This window comes from Dipteris shenzhenensis, chromosome 22 (assembly GCF_047967505.1).
Source record: "Dipteris shenzhenensis isolate YYH24624 ecotype China chromosome 22, Dip_SZ_1.0, whole genome shotgun sequence".
Taxonomy (NCBI): Eukaryota; Viridiplantae; Streptophyta; class Polypodiopsida; order Gleicheniales; family Dipteridaceae; genus Dipteris; species Dipteris shenzhenensis.
The window spans coordinates 21,196,525-21,208,702 of record NC_141617.1 but is presented as its reverse complement, the minus strand read 5'-3'; the positions used below and the strand labels follow the sequence as shown (position 1 = coordinate 21,208,702).

The window sequence follows — 12,178 nt, the reverse complement described above, 5'->3', positions numbered from 1 at the left end:
AGGGTGCGCTCATCGACCCCCTTCTCCCGTGGCAGAGGGTTCGTGTTGTAGGCCTCTTGGGGAAGGTTTGGCAGGTCGATCCTAGAGTAGAGCAAGATCAGTTGCAGTTGTGGCGTCTCTGGCTTTGGGAGGGGCGGGCCCTTTCAGAGCTTGACTGGGACCCAGGAGAGTGAAGATGGCCAGAGGTTGTGGCAGACCAGGGGCCGACCCCTTTCTTCGCATACAGTGCGAAGCTCGGCAGGAGCGTTCTCGAGAGGATGCAGAGCAGACTGCCCACCCAGCGGCCCAGATGGTATGCTCAGGGTATTTCCAGGCTATTTCTTCAGGCATTCTGGAAGGCCTTGTGGGAGAGTTGGCGGCCGTGGAAGATTTCCTACTTCCTTTGGCTACTCCCCCACAAGGGACTTCCAGTGGGGAGCTGGTTGCAGCAGTTTGGTCAGGAGGGACTCTGTCAGATTTGTCATGAGGACGAGGAGTCACCAAAACATTGCCTGTGGAGCTGCACTCGCGCCCAGGAAGTGTGGAGGTGGGCTTTCGGGATCCTCACTCGTGCAGAGCCGGAGCTAGGTTTGATCACTTGGGGCGCATTCTGCTGGTGCAGTACCATACCTGGCTATCACAAGATGTTCGAGGCAAGCCCACAGGACCCTATGTTCCTCATCACCCAGGGGACTTGGGGGCCGCTTGAGGGCATAGGGCATTCCCGCAGCATTTGGCAGAGGTGGACACACGATCTTAGGTGAGGCAGCCAGTTTGGGAGATTATTGGCAGCATCGTTGGATGGCACATTTGGACCTTGCGCTGCGCACAGATCCTCGGAGGTACCTCACCCTCAACTGCCCAGATCATGGCCGACATCTGGAGCGAGATTATCCACACGCTCAGAGGTCAGTGGGGACCAAATCCAGGGGGACTCCTGGGCCGGCCGGGAGAAGCGGAGACGTTTCCTCCGAGATTGGGATACGCAGGGCCTCTTCTTCGAGCATACATCTCAGGGCCTTCAGTGGCGCTACTCACCGCCTCTCTGTCTATTTACTCACACCCGCCTGATCCCTCCATGAGAGAGAGCTTTTGATTCCTCTTAGGGCTGCGTCCGATTTGTGAATGCAGCCCCGTCAGCTGCAAAACTGACCCCATGTATTCTTGTTTCTCGAAGTAATATAATCAGCACTGTTTTTTTCCCCCCCAAAAAAAAAAAGAACTTGCTCGATCTGCTCTGTTAATAAGTCAACCATCAGTGAAACATGCTAATCAACAACATGTTCTGAGCTGCCACCATCCAAGTGAATGGAAACCTTGCATCCTCCAATGTGAGTGGCTGGCTGACCTTGCATTATTGACTAACTGGAAGGAGCTGCCTTGATGGGAGCAACTTCACTGCCAGTGTTGGTGTGAAGACCATACTTGGAATTGAAGAAGATGCTGCAACTAGCATGGCCTCTTACAGGCTTCTAAACTTCCCAGATTTGGTAATCAAATTTTAGCATTGACTAGGTTGACCAAAAGTCACAACTGACCAGAATTGCATTTTCAAATTTGGTTTGTCTCTGCTATTGTTGAAAGCTTGCTGGCCTTCATGTGTTGATTTCACTGCCTGGCAACCATTTTACCTTTCCCTGGCTGTGCCTATGGTCTGTAGGCACCACCACACAAATGCTTACATCATCCTGACGAGGATGAGAGCCATAGAAGACTTAGTTCAAGGTCAAAAACTGCAACAGGAGTAGAAAGGCGAAAGAATTGCATGCAGTAGAAAGGCAAAAGAGGTATGAAAGCATCCTTTTAGTTTCATCTTATCAAGACATGCCCAATAAAATGACTTAAAGAAAAACTGACGAGGTTGACCAAAAGTCACAATTGAACAGAATTGCCCTGGCTGTGCCTATGGTCTGGAGGCACAACCACACAAATGCTTACATCATCCTGACGAGGATGAGGGCCATAGAAAACTTAGTTCAAGGTCAAAAACTGCAACAGGAGTAGAAAGGCAAAAGAATTGCATGCAGTAGAAAGGCAAAAGAAGTATGAAAGCATCCTTTTAGTTTCATCTTATCAAGACATGCCCAATAAAATGACTTAAGAAAAACTGAGTAAGAGCTAAACATGTCTGCTCGATGTTAGTGCAATTTACTTGAAACACTTTGGGTGGTTCTATTATTGTAGCATATAGAATTCGGCTCATATGCTTACTGTATTTAATTGAAAAAAAAACATCATGTACGATGTCCTTGTGGCAAAAAGAAGATCTGGAAAGACGAACATCACTCCCTACATAGACTAAGTTTCATCCAATGAAGTTATGAAGAATAAAAGGTCATAGCAAAAAGCTAAACATGTCCATTTCGTGTTAGTGCATTTACTTGAGATGTTCTAGGGTATATGAACCACTCAATTTTATTATCTTAACAAATAGAATTTGGATTGTCACTGATGTTTAATGTGATTTGGTGGAAAAATAAATAATGTAAGACATCTTTGTGGCAAAATACATGATCTGGAAATAAAAATACCACTCTTTATTTTATCAAATGTCAACTCACAACAGTTTTTAAAAAGACCTAATGATTGTCAAAGCTTCAGAATATGTCTTACCTTCAACAACAAGGCGACACATGCTACCAACAATTGTAGCTACAGATGAACTGTCTGCTCCACCAGAAAGTGGCAACAAGTAACCACTTGCACCACTACGTCGAAGGTAGTCCCATAGCCAGCAAGCAGGCCCCAAGGCCACCTCCTCATGGGGCAAATATGACTTGACCTACAATACATATAATGAAAAAAAAAAACTCAACACTCATACTCTTGATGACCTGCCCAATCTTAACAGAATTTTATGTGTTTGAGTTAAAGGTCCTCTGCCTTGAGTACTCCCTCTAAAATGAATGTTTGAGGAGTTAATAAAGGTCCTCTGCCTTGGATAGTCCTCCTAAAATGATGTATTTCCTTTTAGTTATGGTGTGTGGCTCCAGGTTCCTAGTTAGTCCCTGGAGTCAAGAGGGGGATGTATTGTGGGAGCCATATATTGGCATTGATAGGGTCTAGTTATCAGGCCAGGCATATGAGTTCCATGATGTTGGTGCATTGGTTTCCTAGACCGCTGAGTTGGTCATGCATCCATGCTGAGACATGAGCCTCTGAGTCATGTTTGGGACGTAAAGCCATGTGAATGCTCAGTCCAACCTCTGAACCATGCTCAGACTTCAGCCTCTGAGTCAGCATGGGAGCCACGTCTAGTTTAGACATTGCACAGAGTAGTAGATACCGTCATTGTCATGTTCTGTCCTTGGTTCCATTCTAGTAGTCTCTCACTTTGCCTTCATGGGGGGGTGTTAGAACATGAAGTCAAGATGAGTCAGTTTGGTGTGTTCTAGTGAGTTCTAGTCTAGTGTATCCTATGGATGCCACGTGTCACATTGGGAGTTATCCGATATGCATTGGTGTTCATATGTGTGTGCGTGCTCTATATAAGAGCTGTACAACCAATGAAGTTTGTGAAGGGTGTGCTCTTGGCAAAAATTGCACCGCCTTCCTTTCAAGAAGGATGGCTCAGGTTCATTGAAAGCAACTAGACTTTTGCAAATAGTACAGTGTGATATATGCAGTCCCATGAATGTGACAACCCATAGAAGGGCAAACTTTTTTGTTACCTTCATTGATGACTATTCTAGATTCACATGGCTCTTCCTCATGAAGGCTAAATCTGAAGTGTTTTATTAGTTCGAAGAGTTCAAGGCCGCTAAGAACCAAACCAATTCAAGAATACAAACATTTTGTTCAGACAATGGGGGGGAGTACACATCAAATTCATTTGAAGGGTATTTGAAGGAAAAAGGGATCAAGCATCACAAGACAATGCCATACACACCACAACACCATCCTATTGCATAAAGAAAGAATAAGACACTTTTGGAAATGACAAGATGCATGCTGAAAGTCAAGAAAATGTCAAAGGCATTTGGGAAGAAAATGCTCAAGAAGAGAGAATTGACTATGAGGAGACTTTTGCTTCGGTAGCCAAAATCACTACCATCCGTTGTGTCATTTCTCTTGCTGCAAATTATGGTTGGCCAGTCTATCAGATGGACGTTAAGACTGCATTTTTAAATAGAGATCTCAAAGAAGAAGTCAATGTGCAGCAACCCCAAGGATTTGTGGTAAAGGGACAAGAGAGGTGTGCAAGCTTAGAAAAGCTTTATATGGGCTCAAACAAGCACCTCGTGCATGGTATCACAAGATGCACAATTTTCTGTTGTCCTAAGGCTTTGTCAATATACATACAGAGCCTAATCTATATGTTTTGCAAGAAAACTCATATTTGGTCATTCTAGTGCTTTATGTGGATGACATATTACTCACTGGTAGTAATACACAGCAAATTGCAGTAGTACAGTCCGTTTTATGTCAGACATTTGACATGACAAATTTGGGTTTATTTTACTATTGTCTTGGCATTGAGTTTTGGCAGACCTAAGAGGGAATATGCATGTCACAGACAAAGTATGCTAAAAGTCTCTTGCAAAAATTCAAGATGGAAAATTGCAAACATGTGGTTACTCCATTGGAAAAAGGACTCAAACTTACTAAGCATGATCAGGCTGAAAAGTTTGATGGCACACTTTACAGGCAGCTGGTTGGTAGTCTCATTTATTTATGCTCCACTCGGCCAGACATTGCCTATGCTACAGGGTTGCTCAGTTAGTTTATGCATTGTCCCACTATCACACATTAGAATGCAGCCAAAAGAGTTCTCAGATATATTCATGGTACTCTCTCTCATGGTTTGCATTATGCTCCAGATAGTGACATTTCTCTAAGTGGTTTCATAGACTCAAATTGTTCAGGGAATATTGATGATAGAATATCCACTTCTGGCTATTGCTTCCCATTGGGTTCAGCTTGCATATCTTGGCTCAACAAGACGGAGTCTCTCTTTCCTCTAGTGAAGTAGAGTATAAAGTAGCAAATGCAGCCACCATGGAATGTATGTGGTTAAGGAAGCATTGCATGACTTGCATCATGCACAAGATGGTGAGGCAACCTCTATCCTTTGTCACAACCAAAGTTGCATTGCCATTGGAAACAATCATGTCTTTCATGCTCGCATGGAACACATTAAAAATCATCGTCACTATATAACAGATTGTACTTCAGATGACTTCATTGACCTTATCTATTGTTCTACTGACGACAATGTGGTAGATATCTTCACCAAAAGCCTGTCAACACCTCTTTTCACACGTCATCAACATATCCACACATGGATGAATTTATGCAACCATGGTACTTTAGGTACCGTAGGTACTTCTGAGACTATTCCAGAGTACGTCAGCCATATCATCGAGGGGAGGATTTGTAGACACATACAATGATATGGTGGTTTAGGATAGACTAGGACTTAGTCTATTTTCTAGTGTTGTACTTGGATGCCATTTCATCAAACATTCTATTGGAATTTATGTGTGACCACATTCACAACCATCTCTGTTTGTTCCTTCACCATGAAGGCTACTGAGTTGGCTCACCAATTTGTTTAGTAGTTTTTCAGATTATATGGATTGCCTTGTGACGTAATCAGTGGGACAAAGTTATATGGCACATGACACCTAATTATCACACCTAAGTTTGAGAATAATGTGTGATAGTGGGACTCATACTCAAAGTAGTTTTCAAGTTTCAAAACACTTCTTGAGAGAAGTGCCATATAACTTTGAATCACACTAATTAGCTGTGATAATCAGGGCTGACCATGACACCTAATTATCACACCTAAGTTTGAGAACCTAATATTGTGATGTGCTATGTCATGCACTTAGTAGACTTGCTCCTAGGGATGGAGTGGTTTAAAACCCACACTGTCCAGATTGATTGGAAAGATCATACTCTTTCATTTTTGCAATGAGATACACGAGTTTCTATTCAGTGTGATGATATTCAGCCCTCCTAGCGACCGTGTTGATTACAAACGATTGACTAAATTGACTTGGATTTGAACATACATAAGCATAAAAGGACTAGAACCTGTACTTGAATGCTTTATTCTATTGTAAGCAAATTCAATCATGGGTAAATATTGTTAAATATGAAGCCAAAGTGAGTCAAAAATGTGTGTTCTAGTGTGTTTTAGTGTGAGTTCTAGTCTAGTGTGTCCTATGGATGCCACGTGTCATATTAGGAGTTATCCCATATGCATAGGTGTTCATATGTGTGTGTGTGCTCTTATATAAGAGCTATACTTGTCTAGTGTCAAATCAATCAAGTATCAAGCTACAAGCTCTTTGGTCTACATGTGAGTACTCTCATTTTTGTTCATTGCTCGTCATTTCATTATGTCTCCTTTTGAGTATCACTTCCTCTCTCCCTAGCCTACCCTCTCTCTCCCTCTCTCTACCATGTTCCTTCATGTGGTATCAGAGCCTCCCTTCCTACCTTCCCCTTCTTCTTGCTCTATCTAGAGGATGAGAGAAGCCCGCAAATGGAAGCTCCCCTCTCCTCTAAGGTAGAGCCTCCCTTCCCTTAGCCTCGCCATGGTTCCTTGCCATCAAGTACTTCACAGTCCTCGTTTGTGAGTTCAGCTCACTCCCGCATCAGTTCGTGGTTCTCCCTCAACATTGGCGGACATTCCTCGTCAGTTGGTCGCCAGAAACTTGTTTTGGAGCAGTCTAGCAGCTGTTTTTTGACCTTTTGAGGTCCGATTTCTACGTTTTTTGAAATTTTGGCACGTCCCAAACATAAACGACCTTGTTCCGCAGCTTTTCGAGGAAAAAAAATCTGACTTTTTTGTCTGTACAGCTGTATGGACGTCCATATGGACCTCTGCAGCGGATGCGCGACAGTGCTAGGAGTTCGTATAACTTATCAGGAGGCGATTCCGAGCAGTTTTAGGCTATTTTTTGGCATTTTTTGCTCAGATTTGGACTCCTGTGACATCCAGCAATGATTTGGGCGGCTCCCTTAAGCACTTTCGCTGATTTTTTTTAGCCTCTTCTGCACATTCGGTGACTCTCTGATCGGCACATTGAGAGTCATGATGTGATCTCCCTTGGTAGCTGCTCCTATGGCCTTCATCAACACATCATTCGAGGGCATTCTCGCCTGGTTCTTCAACGACATACCCCTTTGCATCAGGATGTGCACACTCTTGTGCGGCAGCTACTTCGGGCTCAAAGGTTCTCTGCCCTTGCTATGCATAAAATGAATGAAATATATCTTTACTACTTTCTTGTTTGAGTCAAGGGTACTCTGCCCTAGGTTGTCCCCCAAAATGAATGCAAATAAATCATGTGTGTTGAGTCAAAGGTTCTCTGCCTTGGATAGTCCTCCTAAAAGGATGTATTTTCCTATTTTGTTTTGGTGTATGGCTCCATGTCTCTCATTAGCCCCTAGAGCCAGGAGGGGATGTACTATGGGAGCCCTCAGCCATGTATTGGCTTTGATAGGTTTAGAGGGGAATGTATTGTGGGAGCCATGTATTGGCTTTGATAGGTCTCGTTATCAGGCCTGGCCGAGTTCCAAGATGTTGGTGTATGCCTAGAACTATGAGTTGGTCATATAGCCATGCTATAATGTGAGCCTTTGAGCATGTTGAGTCTCAAGCCATGAGAGTGCTTGGATCAACCTCTGAACACGCTCAGATTTTAGCCTCTGAGTTACATAGGGTGCACAATTTGATGACCATCATTGTCATGTTCTGTTCTTGGTTCCATTCCAATAGTCCCTCACCTTAGACCGTCATTGTCATATTCTGTTCTTGGTTCCATTCCAGTAGTCTCTCACCTTGCCTTCATGGGTAAATATTGTTGGAATATGAAGCCAAAGTGAGTCAAAAATATGTGTTCTAGTGTGAGTTCTAGTCTAGTGTGTCCTATGGATGCCACGTGTCATATTGGGAGTTATCCCATATGCATAGGTGTTCATATGTGTGTGTGTGCTCTTTCTTATATAAGAGCTATACTTGTCTAGTGTCAAATCAATTAAGTATCAAGCTACAAGCTCTTTGCTCTACATGTGAGTACTCTCATTTTTGTTTATTGCTCATCATTTCATTTCCATTTCATTATGTCTCCTTTTGAGTATCACTTCCTCTCTCCCTAGCCTACCCTCTCTCTCTCCCTCTCTCTACCATGTTCCTTCAAATATTATTTCCATGAAGATTGCCTCTTGGAAACATACGCACGAAGCATGTCTTCCAAGACTTGGTTTAGTACTTCTGTATGGCCATCGGACTATGAGTTCTAAGGAAATCGAACTAAGGCCATATTTAACTTATCAAAAACAAGTGTCCAGAATTCACTTATAAGCTTAGATTCCCTTTCATTGACTAACTGGAGAATCTTGAATCTAAGATCCGACACATCCAGTACACAAACCTTGTTATTCCGAAACAACAACCCATTCCGAATCATCCACTGGCCCCTTGCTGCCTATATCCTAGGTGGCACAATCCTTGAGTCTTGGTCAACAATGGAGCTCCAATCTTGGACCTTCTGCTAGTAAGGCAAAACCATTCGACTACCTCTAAATCAATGCTAACAACTTTCCTAGAAATCTTGTATCCTCAGTAAATGATCTCCTCATAAAGAAGTACATTTACTCACCTTGGCATACACTGATTCTGTTTTAGTAAAACTAAGGCAATCCGAAGATGATCAATACGTTCCTCTAATGTCTTGCTGTCTGTAAACCAAGACGTCATCTAAGAACAGACAAACCTGCCCGAATAATCTCAAAACAAGTCATTCATCATTTATTCAAAGGTTGTGGGAGCATTAGTCAAACCAAAACGTAATATGAGAAACTCGTAATGACCATATCTGGTCCAAAAGGCTATTCTTACTATATGTTTAACATACGTAAGTACATAAGTAAGATTCTGGACTAGTATGCAGATCTGTTTCCACAAGATTCCCCTAGGGTGCTGTGACACCAAAAATTGATATTTTTAATTTGGCATTGGTATTGTTTTTCTCTATGTTTGATAAGAGTTTGAGTATCAAGTGATAGCCTAGCGGCTCTCACTTATTTCTAGTTTCTATGATATTGTATGGGATGGAGAGGATGAGTGGAATGGCTCATTGTAAATACCATAGGTATGAATTATAAATACCTTGGTATGGGGTGAGAGTTATTTGTGTATGGGATATTATGGAGTTTTTTAGAAAATAGGAAGGGTGAGTCATATAAAGAGGTGGGCTCATGTCCATGTGTTCCAATAATATAAGAGAGGCCACATGTTAAGAGTGTGGAAGGCATGTGGAGGAGTGTGAAGTCAAGAGGAATCCTTCTAGAACTCCTATGTGGAATAAGGAGGATGTGGACATGTGGAAAAGAGAGGGTCCCTATGGGCTCCATATGAGGAGACTCTTGACTTTCTCAATATTTTAAGAGTCTTGAGCATCTTGTGATGGGACACATGGCAAGAGTAGCCAAAAAGGACATGGATGGTGACATGCGTGCTTATGTGATTGATGGGGAAAGGAATCTACAGACAGCAATTGTAAATGGGTGAAGGAGGGTAACAAAATCTCTATAAAAGAAGCCCTCCTCTCCCTTGTTCATCAATCTCTTCCACCATTAGGTCTCATGTTGCTATAGCTCTAGTCTCCCCAAGCCTCTTCCATGAGCCTTCTCTCCCTCTTGTAGATATTCTCTTATGTAGACTCTTAAGTCCATCTCTCTCTAGTTTATTCTCTCTCTATGAGTAGTCTTAGAGCTTTCGCTCCCTCTTGTATGTATAAAAACTTTTCTTCTCCCTTGTGTTTGTAGTGTTGAAGTGGATTCTAACTCTATTTGTAATGAAGGTCACTTCAAGTTCTCTCTCTCTTGAGTGTCTCATCCCTTTTCTCTTTTAAAGCCTTAAAAGTTCTTTCTATTCGACCGCTCACTGTGCATACATGGTCCATTTGTTTCTCGAGCCATCATGCAAACTTCTTCCCCTCTTCTAGGCGAAATCTATGAGGGGTGGATCGTTGATGAAGGTGGAGTCTTGAGGAAGCATCCTGCTCAGGCGAAATTAGCCTGGGTGGAGGGTAGTTTTCATGACAGTTTGACCCCCTGTTAGTGTTTTGCTCATAACTTTTTGTTCGGTAGTCCGATTGTAATGAAATTTATATCAGCGCGAAGCTCTCTTCAAGGCGCATGTTTCTATGTGATCAGATCTTGAATCAGATACTGTTGCAAAAAGTTATGAGTCTCTGTGTCTGACAATCTGTTTTCATGACAGTTTTTACCCCCGTTTAGTAAACTGTCCATAACTTTTTGATCGCTTCTCTGTTTCTTATGAAATTTATATCAGCGCGAAGCTCTCTTCAAGGCGTATGTCTCTAGTGCTTAGATATTGAATCAGATATTGCTGCAAAAAGTTATGATTCTCTGTGTCTGATAGTCTATTTTCATGACAGTTTTTACCCCCTTCCAGTAAACTGTCCATATCTCTTCAACCGTTTGTCTGTTTTCAACGAAACTTATATCAGCGCGAAGCCCATCTCAAGACGCATATCTTTATGTGATTGAATTCTGATATCATGTCTCTACTGAAAGTTATAGGCCTCTGTGTCTAATGACAGTTTGTAGAGTGTTTTGAGCTAAGTGTAAAGGTGTCTATGAAGGAGGTGCAATGTTTCCTCGGAATCTACCCATCCGACCCAATCAGCCCCTTCAAACTCCTCAATATATATCAGTTCATGTCATGTTGAGCCGCAAGATCTTCTTTCAACAACGTATCGCTCTTCTCTTTGGCACAGACAGGCTTGCTGAGATTATGGCCTCTGCTGATCCTTTTCTTCTCCCTATGCTTGATTACAACATCTTTTGGGATGTTACCATCTTCATTCTCATCTGAGGGAGGAAAGTATGGTGTGGTATCTTGGCATAAAAGCTTCTTTCTAATGTCCCATTCTCAATGATGAATATCTTTGTCAGTCAGTTCGAAAGCAGCAGGAAGTGAAGAGGTGCGTGAAGTTTATTACCCCCAACTTCATGTCACATCTTTTGGTGGAGACGCCGGGTACGTTTGGTATTGGATTCATCCCACCTTACTAAACGGTCTCGGGTGTACTTGATTGCATGTTATGCCTAGAAGAGGCATGTGTTTTGATGAGATAAAGAAGATGCCTGGAAGAACTCCGTTAGAAGAGATTGCAACCCATTTAAGAGAACTTGAAGATTGTGAAGGTGATGCTCAAGTTATTCGCACAGTCACCATGATCATAGCCTTTATGTTTGCACTGTTGAATATGTTGGTGAATCGACAACGCCGGCAACAGGCACAATGATGGGTTGGGGATTATTCCATGCACTGGTAGCTTGGTGTGAAGAAGAGTTGAGTCTTTGGGTAGTTTTTGACTATAACAATGGAGTGGTGATTCTCAATGCTTTCAACTTCTTTTGCTATGCAAATGATGAAGAGTACAATATCTTGAAGCTTTTATGTGCACTTCCTATTGTGAGAAGGGTGATTCTAGAATGCATGTATACACAATGTTTTCATGGTGCTGGTTGGTCACTTATTTTTGAAGATTTTGTTGAGGATCACATTGTGGAGGGTTTTCAACAAGTGGTTATGCATAATAAGTTGGTCTTGGTATACTAAGGCTCTGTGGGATCTTGTTCGGATCTTGTTTGGGATATTATTTGGATCTTGGTGTTTCCTTTTTGTGTTTCATCATGGTGAAGATTCCAGTGTTTCGAAGGACCCAAGGGGAAGACCCGGAGTCTTATCTTCGGGATTTTGTTCGAGGATGCCGGCTTTTTGGATGGTCCATGAAGGATCGGGCGGAGCCTCGTCTTTGGAGCCTCGTCTTCGCTCAAAAGTAATGAGTAAAGATCCAACAACATACGTGGAGGCACTTCGCATTGCAACCAAGAAAGAAGCTTCTCTAAAGATCGAATCCTCTTTTGTGTCTTCAACAGCAACTTCTAAGGTGGAGGTAATGGGTACTCCACAGATACCAAAGTCCTCTGAGTTAGATCATAATATCTCCCAATTGATGGCAGAGTTTGTTGATTTGAAATTGCATTTGGTTAATGCACGACAACCTAGAGCACCAAAGAGTGAAGATAGGCCTCGAGATAGGAGTGGGATCACTTGCTATGAATGTAATGAAAAAGGTCACTATCGCCCCGAGTGTCCTAGATTGAGAAAGAAAGAAGAAAAACAAGTATCCTTGTTAGAAGCTTC

The 12,178-nt window shown here is 42.4% G+C and overlaps 1 protein-coding gene across 2 annotated transcripts in view; it reads right to left on the bottom strand.

The window, feature by feature from the left end:
* The window catches only part of LOC147887864 (glutamine-dependent NAD(+) synthetase-like), a 189,731-nt gene that overhangs the window by 157,174 nt on the left and 20,379 nt on the right, over nt 1-12,178 (bottom strand). For both annotated transcript variants that reach the window (XM_087393417.1, XM_087393416.1), the window contains exon 6: nt 2,593-2,761. In XM_087393417.1, the coding sequence (XP_087249543.1) occupies nt 2,593-2,761 (169 nt within the window). The remainder of the gene's footprint in view (nt 1-2,592; nt 2,762-12,178) is intronic.